Raw genomic sequence first — 20,041 nt, 5'->3', positions numbered from 1 at the left:
ATAACTAAGTTTTCATTTCAATTTGATGAAAAACAATCAATTAGACTGTAATTTTTGTATGTTATGATGTATGTCAGGGTTAGGTGAGTAGTGGCTCACTGACAGTTTCTTGTGGCCTGTGGGAAAAATTAATTTTGATCAGGGGTGTAATGGAAAGGAAATGTGGGAAAACAGCACACACCCACAACTTTTTTGATAAAATCCCATTATTTATATTTTTGTTTATTACATATTTTATTTTTTTATACATTTAAACCCTCATAAATTTGACTTCTAGTTTACCTATTCAGAGAGTTATAATGAATAATGTATTAACAAAACTCACTATGTGTTACAGTGTTCCAACAGGAAAAATATTTATTTAAAGCTTGTTGTAAATGGATCATCAGATCTTTATGATTCATTTAACATTTTAATTCCAATTTCATCAGTCTAGGAAAGATAAAATTTCGTAATTTTTCAGTACAAATATTCTTAAGCTTTGCCTTTTAAAAGAATAGTCCTATAATGCTGCAAGAACATTATTTAGATGCGTGCCACTGCTGAAGATTGCAGGCATTGGGTATTTATAGTATATACCCGAAATTTAATGTATATCTGATTGTGCATTCCCATTTTACTCCCTTGTATACTTGTAAATAAACAGTTCTTTGAAACTAGATCAATCATTTACTCTATCCATGCTACATTTTTAAAATCTTTCTTAAAATAAAATTTTATTTTTAGTACCTTACTAATTATCCTGAAGTACCTATGGCAGTTGTTACTAATATGAAAGCTGGTTATGCTTCTTCAGCTGTTTCTGAGGTTTATAAGTCTATTGTCTCTGTTATCAGGTAAATTTCTGCATAACAATTTTAATAACTCAAGAAGTTCATAATTCTTAGTTAAAATTAAAAATATTGTTCATTATATTTATTATTTATGCATTTAAAATGTCTTTTTTTTCTTCACATTTTAGAAATACTAATCCTTCTGAAGATGTTATTCTGAATGAATGGGGTCAATGGTGGAAAAAGCCTATTTTGGATTCTTTAAATAGTGAGAATAAGTAAGAATTTTCATAAGTAAGATTATTATAAGCTAAGCAATTGGAAATATTAAAGTGTAAAATAAGTGACTCATATACAAATACACACAATTTGTGCATAATTGGATGTAATATTCTATTATTAAAAGAAAATGCATTCATGTACAATGCTTTTCAGAAGAAATAAAATACTATGATTCCTGTATTATATTTTTCATTAGTTATATTTTTCACTAGTTCCTGTATTATATTTTTCATTCAAAGTTTTGTATAACTTTAAATGACATTTATATTTTATGATACTAACTCTGACAGCTTTAATTATGACTGTTTATTGATTATGAAATTAAGTTAATCATCACATCAAAACATTGTACTATGCAGATATCATTAAAAAAATTGGGCAAAATTTTAACATAAAGATTAAATAATGCACTCCCCTTTTAATCGAATAACCTGCTTAATTGAATGGAGTTAGCTGGAACCAATGGTATTCCTTTAAGCTGGAATATTGTATTTTCTAATAAAATTTTTTAATGTTAATAGTTGCTAAAAACAAAAAAGAGTTGTAAAAAATTTATGCCTGTTTGCATGAAGATTTTACTATTGCAATATTCCTCCTGAAATTTTGAAACATTTTAAATGGATAAGATTCAAATCTTAATCTATAAACAAACATTCGTTTCTTTATTTTATTTATATTTTATAAATATGTTGCCTAAAAGTAACTTATGCAATATTTAGACTTCAGAGTTTTAATTCATTTAAAGATTGCAGTGTAAAAGCTGATTTTTAAAGGATTATTTCAAAAATGTTTCTTTTTTTTAAAACAGATCCCTTGTTCAAAACGTTGTTAATCTCATTCTACCTTGGACCATGAAAACAATACCTAAATCATATGAATTCCTCTTGGAAAGTGAAACACAAGTTTTTGCTCAGTTGATATTACAGAGGGTAGCAAAAGAATCTGGTGTACATTCTCTTCAAGAAAAGGTAATTTTAATTGTTAAAATTTGTTGTTTAGTTATTTGCACAACATTAATTGTTTGTGTTATAATTCACAGGAAATCAAAATACTTCGGGCACATTTGCATCATTACGAAATTCATATTCGTGCGGAAATACTCTCTACTTTATGTTGTTCTTCGAAAAAATCAGGTGTGTGCTTTTTTAAACTTAGTTTGATCACCATATTTCTTATGCGATGCTCTTGTTGAATTGAGTATGTCTTTAAGTAATATGTTTTTTTTTTTTTTTTTTTTTTTTTTTAAAGCTAGTGTACAACTTGTAATTCTTATTTTTGTTTCAATAAAGTGTGCTGTGCAGATTTTAATAACTTAATCTGCTTTAAATCAATTTACATAAGACTATCAATGCAATTAAGCTGTGTGTTATTCTTCATTAAACTTTGAGTTATTTTTATAGTATTATCTATTTAAACAATATCCTGCCATTGTTATTTTGAACTTTATTTTTATTATTCATAGAATTTTTAATATTAATAGATTTTTTGATTTGATTTTTTAAAACTGTTTGTTGAATTTATGATCCTTGGTATGTTTTAATGATATCAAAAAAAATTTTTTACTCTGTAATTCTAATTCTTGAAACATTTTTTTACTTTACATATTAATTGCTATTAGAAATACTTTTTTATAATGTTTGTTGCAAAAGTAACCTACCATGATTATGAGCTGTTAAAGGTATGACTTTTATTGCTGTTTATAAAATCTGCTAAATGATTTATGATGTTTGAATAATACAAATTGAGATTCTTATCTGTAAATCCATTTTTTATGTTATTTTTTAAATGTCTATTTTTTACTTGCATGTTTTGTTATAAATTGTCCCATTAATTCCCCTAATAGTTAAGATATTTTCCTAGGATTCTTAGGCTCCTAAATAAATTTTTTTTTTATAATTTTCATAATTTAAACAAATAAACAGATTTTATCTAAATGGTGCTTGAAATGCTTTTAACATGTTTCATCCAAATACCACTACATGATTATTTGAAGATAAATTAGTTTTCTTTAATATTAATGGTAGGAAAACAAATAAAAATAAATTTTTAAGATATTTTACATATTTAACACATTTTAAATGTATTTATTTTATTTATTAATTTTTAATTCTTAATGCCAGGTAACAAAATAACTGAACCTCCAATTATACACATAAAAGAATGAGAATGAAAATGTATTTATTTGAACGCAGTTTTTATTTACTACTCCAGCTACAAAAAAAGCAAAAAAATCCTTAAATTTGTATGTATATTTAATGTTTGAAATGCCCTTAGCAAGTTACAATTATTTTAAAATTTACAAGATAATGAAAAAAATTTAAAACAAATTAAACTGAAGCAATGTATTGATTAATATATTATGACTGGCGCTTAACAAATTATTTTCTAAATAATACAATTATTGATTTAAAAAGTTTTTAAAAAAATTTAGCACAAAAAATTTTGCTAAAATATAGCACAGGTTGGCATAGTATAGTTTCAAAAAGCAACCTCTTATATGGTAAAATTAAATGATGGCATCTAATATATTTTTTTTCTCTCATATGAATGGCTCCTTACAAATCCATGTTCAGATGAAAGGGTCTTATGAAGGAAAATTACTGTAGAATACCGGTGAAGAATAATTTTGAATTAGAATATTCAATAATTTTGAATTAGACCATGCTCGTAATTTAATTATATTTTTGAGAAATTTTTTTTTAAACAATATGCATTGTTGATCATTGTTTAGATTAGAACATATTTCAGTTTATTTCATAGCAATTGTGATTTGCTAATAAATTCCAACATTCCTTTATTTTAGAGGCCGTTTCTGAAGAGGAATTGAACATTTTGAAAGACTTCATTCTGGTTAATCTTAACATAGATTCAACTTCATTTCAACAACTTCTTCTTGCTCAAATGAGAACACTGTTGGTCAGAATAAGAGACAGTTTAGTGCAACAATACCGTTTGATGCCGAAAGACAATCCTGGCATTTGTTTTGGACATTCTGAAATAGGTTTTGAATTTTATGTTAATATTTGGAACTAATCATTTTTATAACTCTCCCTCCTAAAGGGGGAAAATATTGTAACATTATATAATCTATATCTGCAAATCTCTTATGAGACCTCAAATAGAATGCTGGTTTTTGTTCCGGTGGCAATGATGTCCCAAATTCATTAAAATGGAGGACATTTTGTAGGTGAAAGAAAATGCTAAAGAAATTAAAACGTAATTTCATATTTTATGGACACTTTTAAATGACTATGACATTATCATCATTAATTCTATAAAGATGACATAAAAACTATTTTTGTATGATTAATTTAAAATACAAATGCAAGAAATATGGAATATGCAATACGTTTTGGAGTAGCAAAACAGTAAAAAAAAAAGTGCAACAGGTTCTCGTTTATTTATTTATTTTTTTCAAAAGAACTTTGATATTAAATAAAGAAATCTAACTTTGATTTCCTATAATATCATGCTGATGCTAACTCTTAATTTCCGAGTCTAATAATTAAGTATCAGCATGGAAGTATATTAAGAAAAATATAAAGAGAATTATGCTCTTTCTTGGTAAGTTTAGCATAATTTATTACAAAAGTCAAATGTCTATGCTTAAAAATTTTTATTTAATTTTTTTATAACCATCGATCAGCAGCTGACCTAATTCTGGGTTTACGACTACCAATGTTCGACTCTGTATCCTTGTAATTTTGATCCAGAAGACAAGGAAGCTTCTGGATCAGTATCCCCTGAGGTATTGATTTGTTATGGGAACTTGGTGGACTTTCTGACCTCGACAGATTTAACGTGAATCAGTCGCCATTTACTACACAGGGAGTTTTCAGCCAACAGGGATCGAACCCATGATCTCTTGGACATGGGCCTAGTGCCTTACCAACCAGGCTATCTCGGCCTATGCTTAACTATTTTATTTCATTTTATAACCGTCGTTGAACAGCCGACCCAATTTTATGGATTTTTGACTACCTACTAATGTTCAACTCCATAGCTTTGTAATTTTGAACCCAATCCAGAAGACAAGGGTACTCCTGGATCGAGTATTGGAAGAAATTTGCCTTTGTGGAGAACTTTTTGATGGAGCTAACCCAAATTTTGCTTTACATGGAGAGGAAAACCTCCTACGGTAAGCCTGGCAGATAGAGGATTCTAAGCCATGTTCCATCTACAACTGAGTATACGTCAGCACTGTGCATCCCCAGAACAGGGGAAAGGGTGGACGAAATTTTAAAAAGCTGGCTTTTATAGTTTAACCGCTATGGCGATTCAAAATTTTGTTGCTTTAATGTTATTCTAATTAGTTCCTTTTCACATGATATCTTTTGATTGATTAGTTAAATTAAATTATTTCTTTCATAATATTTTTATAATATTTTCTCAATATTTTTACAATATTGAGAAAATATTGAATGAGAATATCTGAATGAAAATGAGAATATCTCACAATATTTTCTCAATATTTTTATAGGTTCATAAAAATAATTCTTTGCTTCTTGATATAAATTGGAACAATTATTTTCTCATTCTGTCCTTTTAACTAAAGCTTACACCCTGTTAGGAGAATATTAAAAGTTCTAAACCGGTTAATATTTATCATGTCATAACTATTGAATACAACTTTTAAACAACGTTTTTTAATGTTTTAAACTTTACCTTTGGTGAACCTTACCCTATATTATAAAAACCTTAGTTAATTTATAAATTAACCCATGAAAAAAAGGCTAATTAAAATTTTTTATTATTTTAAAATTTTGATCTATAAGTTAAGTTTATTTGATTTATGATTAAAGTATGATTTTTATTTAAGTTTAGGATCTTATCTTACTTTTGCTCTGTCAATTTTGTGTTGGTAGCATTTGATATTATAAAAATTGGAAATCTAAGACATAGCATTACACTATAAGTATTTCTTCTTAGCATTTTATTAAAAAAAAATAATTATAAATTTTCTTTTCTTTGTAGAGTTTGTTGACTGGCTTTTCAAGACATCTGTAAAAAACACACACCCTGGTGCTTGCTTCCAGAGACGGCGTGTCTCCCTTCTTCTGATCGATACTATTTTTGACGTGTTTGTTGTATCTGTTCTTGGCGGTAAAAGGAAGGAAAAACCATCAAGTTAGTTATGATTTATTGACATTCCTATAGAACGATTATAATGAAATCTATTTTTAAATGATTTAGAAAGAAAGAAAAAATCAAAATTTGATCATTTTTATCTGCAATTATGGAATTAAAATCTCTAAACAACATTTAACAAACTGTCGGAAATTCTGGAACAAAAGTTTCCTATTAGGAAGGTATGGTTGTATATCACATAATACATAGTTCTTCCTAGAAATAAAAAAGTTCAGGGTGCTTACTCGCAGAAAAAGAAACTTTGAGTTGAGAATAGGGCTCTCACTTAACACCATTAAAATTTTTCAATATATGTAATATTATGTAATAACTGAATTTGATCCTCAATTACGCTTTTTCACTAGTATAAAAGTGTAATTGAGGATCAAAGAGTATATTTTATAAAGTAATTCTCACACAGTAATTCCCACACTAACAGAAAAAGCCGAAGCTTTTAAAAAATAATTAAAGATATAAACTAAAAGACAATCTTTGTGTATATATTTTCTTCAAAAAAAAAAAAAAAAAAGAAGGATTATTTAATGAACAATTTTAATAATTGTTCATTTTAAGCAGAAAATTATGAAAAATAAGCATTTAAATGTGCATTTTTAAATAAAAGGTATTTATTAAAAAAAAAAATTTAATGGTAGAATTTAAAATTACTAAAAAATTCAATATACCCCCCCCCTCCCAAAAAAAGGATATGAACTTCTCTGTGGCCAAATATCATGTAAATTTTATCTATATAACTAGACAACATTAAAAAAATCTTACTAAAATGAAGGAATGAAATTAAAAATTAAAGGTAAATAATTATCAATAACAAAATAAATCAGAAATAGACTTCTCATTGAAACAGGTGGTTAGGAAATTTTTTTTTTTCCTGAAAAAATAAAAAAGGCATTTTTCTTAGGGGATGGCGGTTTATTTTTTCGAAAAGGGCAAAGAGGGTACATTTATGAGGATGAAAGGGCAGGTGGGGCGGGCCGCCCTTCCAAAAACACTTAGGTTGAACACTGATAATAGTATGAAGAGTCCAATGGCAAAGTGATTAAGACACTGAACTGTTATAGTGATGTATCGAGGGAAGGTGGCTTGAAGCCTACATAGTTTCAAATGGATTGGTATCGGCTAGTTTGTGAGTAAAAGGTCAACAGTACGTAAAACTTACTAAATTGCTATCATAATGCTATTGGTTAAAAAATTGGGGAGGCTATGAGTAGTTCATTTGTCACCCGTATGATTGTTCTTTTTTGTATGTCTGCTTTACTCTTTATTTTTTCTTTGCTATTTTAAAAGACTCTTTATATTAAGAAATGCCATTAGGGAACATCCTGAATAATTGCTACTATTTGCAATGCATGTAATTAGCAAGATAATGTGGAATAACTAAGTTATACTTTAGAATATTTCATTGTAAGAAAAATTTATTGAATTTGCTTACATTTTTTTTAAAATAAAAAAGCAATCAGTTATGTTTTCGGGCTAACTTAGCGAGTCTTGCATAGAAAATTGTTTATGTTGAAAATTGGATATTCAAAAGTCTGCTGTAAAAATTGCCTATTAACTGATAAAATTTATCTTTTTTCAGAAAAATTTGGAGATATTGTGAAAATTGCCCAATCTCACAATTTATGGTTGTTTCTTAAAGATGATTCACTTTTGAATATTTTACCCTGTTTAACAGATTTTACTGATGAGGTATACTTCTTTTTTTTTCTTCTTCACTGAATTATGTTCCAATTCTTAAATCATATATTTTTAATCAATTTTTTTTCTTTAAAGATTCGCACCATTGCTTTTTACCTCCTTGTAAACTTTACTAAATGGCCCTTGGTAGAAAATGAGAGCCCTATTTTTAAACCGCAATTCATCCTAAACCATGCACGGGATTTGTGTAATCATCCTGACTATCGAAATAATGATGCTGGGTCTCATCTTTATTGCCTTTATTTTAAAAAGTATGCTTTTTTTATTTTGTTGCATTGATGTAAATTTATATTCAAAATATATTTGACTTTTATCGATGTTCAAGAATTACCACCCTTAATATATATATATTATAACAACATTTTCAAAGATGCAGTTGAAAAATGATGAATCATTTTTAAAATTGATTTTATTGAATTGATTTTTAAAATGAAGATAAAATTTAAAGCATCAAAACCAGTTTAGTTGTCAATAGAAACTGAACTTTTTTTACAATGGTTTAAAATTGTATATTAAAGGTGGTAATTAAAAAAATATTCGTATGCATGCAATATCAGTTTCAATTTATGAAACCCAGAGCAATACAGAATATTGCAAAAGCTCTGTTCATTGTGCATAAAAAATAGTAGCTGGTAATATGACACAGTTTTTGTGTACAATTGCTGGTCAGCAAAGTGTTAACTTTATTGATTATTAAGCATTACAGAATTGCATTGCAGAAATCTAACTTTTGCAGACAGATTATTATTTAACATTGAATAAGTTTTCACAGTTTTAGTCTAATTTTTATTTTCTTTGGTGAAAGCTATTTTGAGTAGATAAAATGATTAAATGTCATTTCAATAATTGATAGTTACTTTATGCTGAGAGTCTCAGCTTACTTTGTTTTAAATTTAGGTTTTATGTGAATGATGAAAATGTTGTCAATTCTAATGAATATTGTTCAGCTTTGGATTTTCTGAATGAAATTATAGAATCAACCAAAGAGCAATTGAAATATTCAAAAGAAAACTTTTTAGATGCTGCTGCTTCAAAACCAATTCATGGTAAGACAATCTCTACCATTTATTATTATTACATGTATGTATTTTTTCTAATGTTCCTTTTTGTTATGACCTATTTAGTTAATTATAAACAGTAATCTTTATATGTCAAAGCTTTTTCCATTAAAAAAAATGAAGTAAATTGTTTAATAAGGTATAAATTCTCAAAAAGTAAAATTCTTGGTACCTATATTTATTTGCTGTTAAAACTTAAAAATATATAATATTTTTTAATAAAGTAACATTATAAAGGAAATCGAGTTGTTTAAAATATTATTCTACTTTATGGACCGATGTGTTTTATCAAACTTAATAAATTCCTTCATAATATGTGTTGATATCGATTAAATAAGTTTATATAAATACATAATATGTATGTTTGTATACATATATGGGTTTATATATAAAAAATATGTTTTTATATTACATCCATTGGTTAGACAAAATAATGGAAATACTTCTATACTAACTAATTTTTCCATATTTCTCAGGAAATAAATTTGTAAATAAACTAATTAATATTCTTTATCTAAATTATCTTGATTAATCTCTTTCCTTTTTTTCTTTATTGTGTTACATATATATATATATATATATATATAAGTTCAAAATTAATATATATATATATCCTCCTGGTTTAAGAATAGGTTCTCCTGTCAATCTGTTTTCATTCATAGACAGTTCAAGATATATCATGTTAATTAAGCAGTAACATCAAAAGAAATAAGGGTTTAAATAGTTTTCTGTTGATTTATGTTATTGATTGATTCACAATGGGAAAATGTTAGATTTGAAAGTGCAAAAATGTGTAACAACTGTTTTTGAAGTGATTTTCGAAGAATTAAAAAAAAGGAAACAAAATGTCAATCACTATATTTAAATGAATGGTTTAGTCGAGATGTTCTAATGGATGTTAAATTCGCATTGTGTTTATGGAACAGCAAATGAAGCTTCATGTAGCAGTCATTACAATGGAAGGGTCACACTAATGGTGGTTGTACTAAAGAGCGCTGACTGTATAAATAAAAAACATTTTTTTAGTTTTTGTATTATTAAATTAGACAGTGCTATCAATAAAGTTAACTATTTAGTATTAAATTATCATTTAAAAACATTTATTCTTATTTTCAGTGTTAAGCAGGATTCTGTATTATAAACTGTAAATTGCTGAGATTTGTTTTATTACATAGTTATAAAATATTATTCAGTTATTCTAACTTAGAATGCTACTGACATAAGTCAAAAACCTTTTATTTTAGGCTTATTATTGGCATTAGAGTACTGTTTGTCTAGTTTTAACAGAGTTGTGTTCAAGCTCTTCCAATCTGAAAAGAACAGAACCCTAAATTTTCTTTATGACATTCTGAATTTGTGTGATGACATCATGCAGTCCATGTTACTTGTTATGAAACGTGGTGATGATAAAGAAAATTGTAAGATCCATAAAACTTATTTGTTCTCTCCTTTACATTTGAATATTTCTCAAAATTATTTCTTTTTAATATTTTTTTGTGTTGTTTTGTTATTGTAGGTCCATCATTTTTGGACATTGGTCAAGCTCTTGAAAATGTAATTATTTTACAAAGGGACAAAACTCAATCTAATCTTGCAATAGTAGATCAAGAAGAAATTTTAGAGAAGCCAACCACTGCAGAAGTAGAACTTGTTTTGTCATGCTGTTGGCATAGCATTAAAGTAATACCAATTCGTGATTAACTTAAGAAAAAAATTATATACATATATAATTAATTATTATGTCTCAATATGTTTTTTTGGTATTCTCTTTTTATATTTCTTTCTTTCTAATTATATTTTTTATCATTTCTTTTACACACAGTACAATATAACACCCATTCACAATAACAAAGGAAATTATTGTTATAGCTGGCTTGTTGTTTTTAGCGTAGACACATATTTAATGTTAAAATAGCAATAAAAGTGCAATAGCTTTTGACATTCCTGATAACACTGAGTGTTGATTTCAGCAGTAAGCTGCCACTAATAGAAAAAAGGGGGCATATCTGTGGTATGTGGTCTAAAAAGGAGTATTCTTTTAAATTGAACAAGATGCTTAAAAAATGGCAGAAAATTTTTTCTTTTGTAAGGTGGAAGATAAATTGGCTAGTAATTGCTCACACAAGTTTCTTTAGAAACTTAAAGGATTAAGATTGTGGGGAGTAAGGAGAAATAATGTTTGTTTTTCACTTTTCTGTATTGAGTTATTGTGAATGAACGAAATTGGTGGTTGTTGACTTCCACTGGTGAATACTTTCAATGACCGAATGCTGGCTTTGGTAAATGGCCGAAATATATGTTGGGACTAGTTAAGTGCCACTACCCGGTTTGCCCTAGATCACTGTTTTTTTAAGGGTCAGTGCTACTGCCTGGTATGCATTCAACTGGTACTCCGAACACTGATGTTTTTCCTAATCTATTCTCAGCTGATATTAAAATATCGAATAAATATAATAATATCAACAAATAAATTAATGTCAAATCGGATATTCAACATTCACCAAAATGACTGTGATTGTTGACATTCATCCATGAAAGTCGACATTCTCTTGATTTTGGTAATTCACGGTAACATTAACACCTGAAAAAAATAAGAATTTCTCAAATTTTGTTCTTTTTCTTACAGAATTGCTCCTTTAAACGGCGGGAAAATGTTATTTCCGTCTAAAAAAATTGCTACAATGGTGGAAGACTAATAATTTTTTTTATATACGTAATCTTTGATAGTGACTTTAAAACCAATCATTACAACAGACTTCTCACAACATACCATGCTCGCTATATTAAACTCTTACTATATATTTATTTAAATTATTTAGTTGTGTTACCAATTTTTTATGCATTGTTCTTTGTTTTATATCTATAGTATAATTTATAACATTTTATTGTTTTTATTACTATCAAATTTTATTGTTTTGTTATAATAAGCAATATTAATTATTTAAATTTCCTTAACGTGCAATAAACTTATGGACAAGATTTATTATTCTTTCATTTTAGAATAGTTGCTCTCTGTTATGTGAAGTGTCTACTTACTTTTGTTGTCTTGAACTAGAGACATTCCAGAAATTGAATCATTTGAAAAGAATTGCTGAGATTTTCTCTTCCATATTAATATCAAGTCGACACAGAGTAGGTTATCTATGCTTGCATTTAGCTAATTCACCATAAAATTAAGAAAATGACAACTAAATTTTGACAGTAAATAATGATTTATAAAAGTATAACCATTACTTCGGTTTACATGAACAAGATTGTAGGAAATGTATCGTGAAATAAATTTATTCCTTATTTTTTTTAAAAAATAAAATTTTGAAGCTTTTACACCAATGAAATATATTTTCATTCTAAATCAGAGTTTTAATTTAAAATCATCAATAACAAAACAAAGCGTCATCAAGAAAGAATTTTTTTTTAATAAATTAATTTATGCATGTTACTTTTAACTAACAACCATAAACTTAGCTTGGAATAGAATTTAGTTCCTTTTTTGTTTTACAAAAATTTCTTTGTCTAGCAGTTTTTACAGTAATTTATTGTTTTCTAAAAACAAATTATACTCTGAAGTGAAGTTGATAGAAAGGGGAAGAATCATTATGCTAAGTTGAAAATTTATGAATTTGTTATTGGATCTTTTAAAAAATAAAGTATTAAAAAGTTATTAGTAAATGAATTGATTTGAATAAAACAAAACAACATGAATAAAAGTACAAATAATACTACATGAACCAACAAGTTTTGATAGGGTAATCCAAATTTTAGTATGTTTTATTATGTGATTTTATTTATGTTAAGCTTCATTCACTTGTAACATTAACTTAACTTTTCCTTCGTCTAAATAAGCCAATAATAGTTATTTTCGTTGAATAAAATGAACTTTAAATTGGAAAAAATCATTTAGAGGTTTCAAATACAGAATTTTATGATCTTAAGACCCAAACCCAATTCTCAAAGATGTGAAGACCTAGTTAATGATTTTAAATATGTTTTTAATTCTATTTATTAAATTTTTACTAACATTGATAGCTGATATTTAATCTATTTGGCAATATATTTTGATGCATGTAAAATACAAGGCATTACCCTATCAGAATTTGAGATATGAAGCTTGGGGTATTTTAAACTCTGCATTAATTTTTTCTGACAAAATTATGCTAATACAATTCTGCATGTTAAGTTGTATACAGTTGTCTGTTTTTAGATTTTTGTTAAATAATTTTGTGCAATTTAAGTCATAAGAATTGTTTAGCACCATCTAAGTTGGCTTCATCAGTTTAAAATGTATGAAAATTAAATTTTGAAAAATCTTAAAATTAAACAAGGACAGTTTTCAGTTACTTACTCAAAGTCACTTACCTTGTTTAATTGTTTTAGTTTTAATAGCTTGAGTTGCTTGTTTCAGGGTGTTGTGGATGCTTGTAGTTTAGCATTGAATAAATTCTGTGTACAACTGCTAAAAGAAGAGAAACTTCATGATGAAATCTGCAAATACTTACTTAGTATGGTAATATGTTTTATTGATTTTATTATACAAATTAAAAAAATTATGTTGAGAAAAATTCTTTTATATTATATTATGAATTCTATTTATATGATTTAATGTTATCAAATTAGAGTGTTGTAAATAGCTCTTATCATTTAGAAGTATCTTCAAATAAAATTTAGAAGTCTTAACCGGATTTTTGTCTATAACCCTTCTTTTGTCTTCAACCTAAACAAACCCCTGAGCTGTGCATAACGTGAACTTGGTGTGTCTGAATTTTTAATATCGCAATTTCTTAAGATAAATCTTAAACTAAGAACAACAAAATTTAATTGTTAATAAAAAATCAATAAAATATAATTTTTCTCTTTTATATTCATGTTAATTATCCTCATGCCAATACAGGCATTACATATTTCATAGCTTTTTAGTTTTATTTATTTCTGAAGTCTATATTCATTTTTAAATCTTATTTTTTTCTCAATGTATATAACAACTAAATTTTTATTTCAATAAAAATAAATTAATTATTATTCAATATCACGACAACTGGATATAAAAAGTCTATTTATAATCTTTCTCTCTTCAACCATTTGTACACTAACATAATATAATAACAGGTGTACTACAATTTATTATTGAACTTTTTTGGCATTTTGGTTTTACCTAAATTTAAAATGGCTAAATAATTTTTTTATTGTCGATTGGCTTGACATTTAATAAAACTCATGTTTGATATAACCCCAATAATTGATCTCTGTGCTCCCAAACGTATGGTCACTGCAGTTGGCCAGTCTACCCGAGAAGCAAGTTTATAATTTTTCATAACCCCCGCCTTGCATTAACATTCCTGCACTCAAGATTGTTCATCGGCCCGGGCCAATCAAACAGGGATACCACCAGAAGCAATGTGTGAGATCCTGTATTCAAGCATGAATTTGTACAATAAAAGTAAATATAAACAAATAATCTGCATGGAGTTCGTGTTCCAGGCCGGCCGAAGACTCCCCATGTAATAAATAGTGGCTGGTGCACTTTAAATCTGTCAAGTCGCAAAGTCCTCTATGTTCCCATAACAAATCAATACCTCTGGGGGTACTGATCCCGGAGTTTCCTTGTCTTCTGGATTGGTTCAAAATTACTAGGCTACGGAGTTGAACATTAGTAGTTGGAAACCCATAAAAATAATCTGCATAGTATTTGAATTAGTTTATCTTACTTTAATTTAAATCATACATTATTGAGTTAGCTTTTTTTTTTGCTTTAAAGTTTATATAATTTTAAATTAATTTAGTTTTTTTTTCATACCTAGTTAGCAACATCATTTTGATTTTATAATAATGGGTATCTGATATTTTTGTTTATCACAGTATTTAATGTACAATTTTAGCTTTTGTGCAGTTAAAACGTGCTCCATTTCATTCGTAAAGAGTTGAAAATGAATTTTTATTGATTTATAATAAAGAATAATGCAGACAATTGCACAGTGAATTTATACCATCGTCTTTTTGCATGCAATACAATTTGAAATAGAGTGTTTAAAATTACTCTACAAACTGTAATATGTATATGACTTTGTTTTAGTTGCTATGTTTTATTTGTGTTAACAAATTTATAATGTACTTCAACTTAATATCAATGTAATGTTTACAATTATATTTGATCACAACAAACTATGTGGTAATGTCTTACATTTCAGGTTACTCACACTAAATAATTGTTGTTTTTAAATGGGAGCTACAACTCAAGAACTGTGAACAAAGGGCAATTTAACAATTGCATTTTTCTTTCTTTTTTTAATGACTTAGATATAGTTTTAAGGACCACCAATTAGCATAATTTCAAAAGAGAAACTGTCATTATTTTTTAATATTATATTGAAATTAAAATTGATGCAATGAAATTATTATTATTTAGGTATTTGAATCCTTATCTGGTGCTTCATCAACCTCAGTGACCAGAAGATCTGCTGGCTTACCATCGCTTTGCCTTGCTGTAGTATCAAGTGAAAAGTCTAACATTAATGTACGGAGTATAATTTCTTTAATTATTGCATATTGTAGCTTAATGTTATTTGTATTTAATTAAATTGATAATCTGTATATTATGATTCTTTTAGAGGAGGTTGCTTCCCTACATCATAAATGCTCTGCTCAAAACTGTGAGCCTGCCTTTGCCGTCCGACACCGAGATCAGTGACAAAACAGACTTGCCCCAGGCTCATGCATATCACATACTCAAGGCGCTGGTGATGGAAGCAAGTTTATCTCAAGCAATTCTCCTGCACTTGGACAGCCTCATTAATGCCTGTGTCTCGGGTTTCTCCTCTACACTGTGGCCAGTACGCAATGGTGCTTTGCAACTATTCGGTATATCACTTTTATTTGTACCTTTGTACAGTAATTTTGGAAGTTTTATCTTTTTCCTTTTGCATATAATTTCTTTACAGAGCTTATTGTAAATTTTTCTTTCTTTTTCTGTTTTTTCAAACCAATTCATTTTTTAACATTACAACACCGTTTTAAAAGAACTCTGAGCTTATTTATCATTAAAATCATTAAGCTTGATATAGAGAACTCAACAAAGAAATTAAGAAAGAAAAATAGTCTTTGGTTGAAACTGATATAAAAATGAAAGATTCATATTTACTATATTTCTATTTTAAATTTCATTTTCAAACATTAATGTAATTATAACATTATAATTTATATTATAACATTAACATTATTAAGATTATAACATATATATTAGCATTATAATTATTATAAATTTATGTAATTATAACAAAAAGTTAGTTTGAGGAAAATGCATATTATTTCTCAATTTTAATTTCATATGTACAGCACTTGTTAATGTTTATTTATTTATCTTATTTATTTTTATTTGTTACTAGAACTATGGAAAACTAATTTTGTGTACAAGAAAATAAGTATTTCAAGCAAAATCGACATTTATTTGTATTTATGAACAGTAAATTTTTTTGTTTTGTCTTTAGATTTAAAAAAAAAGAAGATTAGAATGTTAAAATGATTTTCTATTTTTTTCCCAGGTGTTCTTTTACCTCGTATTTGTGGTCAGAAAAAAGTAGCTGAAGATGATTCTGAATATAATATGGTTTCAGCATCAGAATTGTTCTCTCGATGTCCAAGATTAGAAATGTACTTACTTCAACAGTTGGAAAAATGTGTCAAACTTCATAAGCAGGGAAAATTAAGTTCAGAATTAATTCCAATTTTATCAATTATTGTGAAATTAAATCCACCTCAAGAAGAAAATTGGTTAGATTTATTTAGTTATTTTTGGTACATTGTAAATTTTTAAAAAAAAAAAAAGTATAGTATTTGTTTCAATGTTCATACTTAAAAGGATCTCACCTAATTATTAATTATACTTATAAGATAATTATGCTTATAAATTAATTGTTCTTATTAGCCATAAAGAATGATAGATTAATATTGATTACATAGATAAAAATTATTTATATTTTATAAATTTTGTTATATTTTCTTCAATAGACATTAGGTTAATTTTTTTGTCTCCCAACTATCCATGGTAATGGGTGGAATGGCAGTGTGGGATAATTGATTTCTGCAAAATATTGCATAATTTATAATTGGAATTTTCGGATATTTTTTGATAACAAATTTTAAATTTAGCATTGCTTTAAAAATTGTGAAACATTGGGCCAAATAATAAAATGAAATGATATAATCTCACTTGGAACGCATCATGAGACAGAATTTTTAGCAGTTAATATCAGGGATTCTTTAAAATATAATGCTGGTAAAATCTTTAAAAAAAAAAAAAAGAACATTGATTTGATTAATGTAACACATTAAATGTGCCCCTACTGCATTCATACATGGCTTCCAACGAAATGTCCAAGCATCAAAGTTGTCAGGATTGACATTTTACCTAGTGTTTTTAGAGCCTTGGTGCTATGACTGTGTTAAATGGTTTTCTTTTATGAGAGATTTCAAAAGAAAAACAAGAAATCGTATAAATCTATGTAAAGGCAGTAAGGGGGCTATTAATATTTATTGCAGTCCTGCAGTGAACTGATCGTTAAGACATGGTTCCCAGCAGATCACCGAAGTCAAGCATCACTGGCTGCGGTCAGTGTGCGGGTGGGTGACAACTTGGATCAGTGTGTGTAGGGACCGAGGGTGTGCGGTATTGGTCCTCGTTAAACTGTTCTATTGTAAAGTGCTCGACTTCGCACGCGCAGGTCGTTGTGCTACCGAAGTGGGGGTGCCATCCCCTCTGCTGAGGATCAAAATTGTGATGGCATGTCTTCGGATCATCCTCAGGGATGTTTCCCAGACCGTCGCCAATAGCCCATTGTGCAGCTGTAGTGCGACGTAAATGAACAGCAACAATATTTATTGCATTGTCTATTCAGGGCACAAAGTAGTCCTTAATTTTCTTAAAAAAGAAAGTGTTATTAATTAATAAAAATTTCAATAAAATTCCTGAAATTTTTGTATTTTCCAAATTTTAATGAAGTTAACAGCAAGAATATATATTGTTTGCCTAAAAAATAAGTGAAGGAGTTTCAAATTTAGAAATTTTGTTATATGTCATGAAACAAAGTATATAAAATGAACGCCTGAGTTTTTATAGCGTGTCTAGTATGGTATTAGTTTACTTCCATTATTAAAGCCAATTACCCTTGACTTGATGGTACAAAACATTCCATGTGGGAGAAATATATAAAAAGCTCTTATCTCTTTTTTTCTCCTTCCATCACTATATCATACTAATTTTCGCAAGAGAATCCTTGTATTTTGTTACTGTGTAATGATTTCCAATATTTATACTAATTTTCTCCCACTTTATTTACATATATATATATATATGAAAAAAAATTGCATAACTTCTTTTTAAAAAAAACAATCACTTAAAAAAAAACTGTAATGTATCTACCACTACAAAAATACAATTCTAATTCACTAGTATATAAAACATGTTAACTCGATTCTATGTTGGGGCACCTTTTCATAAATGAAGGTTGACATTGTCGATAACTACTCTTCCCACATTGGTGACCCGAACGTGATGGGGTACTATTGTGGGGTACCTTTTCATAGATGAAGGTTAACATTGTCGAAAACAACTAGCCCCACAAAACACACACATAAGTTTTCTGAGAAATGTTTATTTGTTTGCTTAAGTGCAGGAATTACTGAAACTATTACCAATTGCATTTTTGCAAATTGTAATTGTTGGTATCCTGGAAGTTGCTCCCATTAAGCAGTCTACATCCTTAAATTTGGGGGCAATTGAGTCCTTAATTTTTATATTCTGGGCTTCCAGCCCTGTCTATTACTATTAACTTCTCAAATACAAATTTGTGTTTATATTATTCTTAAACTTTTCTAATGTTTGAGTACCCTTGCTTTTAATTTTCAGGACATTATTTGTGGAATTGAAGAGTCTAATGTTAGAACTGTTAGGGATCCCTGTTTGGAAAATAAGAGACCTCGTATCATCGATTTTATCTGTTGTCATAACAATTGAAGATATTTCTGAATTATGTAAAAATATCAAACTAAGCTTAGAACAAGGCAATATGAAATGCAATTTTGTTCATGGAATATTATGGACAGTTGAAAAGTTCTTTAAGCGAAACAATTTGTAAGTAGTTCACTTTTTCTAGTATGTTAATAGTTTATATTTTTTAAAATTTGTTTAACCTTCCGTGTGTTTAGACTGTAGTCTAAATTATTCAGAGTTTTCCCAGTTATGCACTTGTTTCTTACAACATCATTGGAGAAAACCAGTTCTTTATTGCTGGATTCCCACCACCTGAAAGTTCAGAAAATAAAAAGTGCAAAGTTAAAAACTCAAATTTCCGAGTTTTTTTCCTAAAAATTTAGATATGTTTTTTATGTTTAATATGTAATATTTTCAAATGTTTATTATCATTGTTTTTTTTTGTTTGTTAAAACCGTTCTTTAAGTTTAAAAAAATGAATTTCTTTATGTAATTGAATAGCTTTACTGATTTAAATTTTATGCATAAAACTGAACTTTTAAGAGTTTTTAAACTTATTTCAATATGTTGTTTAATTTAAGAATTTTTACCTCCTGTTTTGATGTTTATTTTCTACTTAACAGCAAGAATATATATTGTTTATCTAAAAAATAATTGAGGAAATTTCAAATTCAGAAATTTTGTTATATGTCTTGAAACAAAGTATATAAAATAAACACCTAAGTTTTCATAGCTACGTAATTAGAAGGATCTAAATTTTACATTTTATTACACTATATTGTTTTGATGAATACAATAAACAGTCAAAATGATCGGGTACTTTAAATGAATATTTAAAAATATATTTGGGTTATTTCTTTATTGAAAAATTCAATTTTATTATGTTTCATTGCAAATTAATACAAGTCAATATACATTATTGCAAGATTTAAAGCACGATAAGCATTGTTCTTTTACAATGCTGAATTATTTTATAACAGTCCTTCAACAGCCGACCCAATTTTCGGGTTTACAACCATTAATGTTCAACTCTATAGCCTTGTAATTTAAAAACCAATCCAAGAGACAAGAGAACTCCTAGATCAAGTATTAGGAGAAATTTGCCTTTG

At 27.6% G+C, this 20,041-nt stretch overlaps 1 protein-coding gene across 2 annotated transcripts in view; it reads left to right on the top strand.

Moving 5' to 3' along the window:
• The window catches only part of LOC107446349 (tRNA (32-2'-O)-methyltransferase regulator THADA), a 46,137-nt gene that overhangs the window by 8,875 nt on the left and 17,221 nt on the right, over window positions 1-20,041 (top strand). For both annotated transcript variants that reach the window (XM_087159042.1, XM_087159043.1), the window contains exons 5-21: window positions 727-836; window positions 962-1,051; window positions 1,864-2,023; window positions 2,095-2,188; window positions 3,859-4,056; window positions 6,030-6,182; window positions 7,777-7,886; window positions 7,971-8,146; window positions 8,793-8,941; window positions 10,198-10,371; window positions 10,470-10,633; window positions 11,954-12,085; window positions 13,356-13,457; window positions 15,354-15,461; window positions 15,556-15,805; window positions 16,486-16,714; window positions 18,849-19,073. In XM_087159042.1, coding sequence (XP_087015168.1) covers window positions 727-836; window positions 962-1,051; window positions 1,864-2,023; window positions 2,095-2,188; window positions 3,859-4,056; window positions 6,030-6,182; window positions 7,777-7,886; window positions 7,971-8,146; window positions 8,793-8,941; window positions 10,198-10,371; window positions 10,470-10,633; window positions 11,954-12,085; window positions 13,356-13,457; window positions 15,354-15,461; window positions 15,556-15,805; window positions 16,486-16,714; window positions 18,849-19,073 — 2,624 coding nt within the window. The remainder of the gene's footprint in view (window positions 1-726; window positions 837-961; window positions 1,052-1,863; window positions 2,024-2,094; window positions 2,189-3,858; window positions 4,057-6,029; window positions 6,183-7,776; window positions 7,887-7,970; window positions 8,147-8,792; window positions 8,942-10,197; window positions 10,372-10,469; window positions 10,634-11,953; window positions 12,086-13,355; window positions 13,458-15,353; window positions 15,462-15,555; window positions 15,806-16,485; window positions 16,715-18,848; window positions 19,074-20,041) is intronic.

Source organism: Parasteatoda tepidariorum, chromosome 3 (genome assembly GCF_982258835.1).
Source record: "Parasteatoda tepidariorum strain Cologne lab strain chromosome 3, Ptep-v5.0, whole genome shotgun sequence".
NCBI classification, from domain to species: Eukaryota; Metazoa; Arthropoda; class Arachnida; order Araneae; family Theridiidae; genus Parasteatoda; species Parasteatoda tepidariorum.
This window is presented reverse-complemented; position numbering and strand designations above follow the sequence as displayed.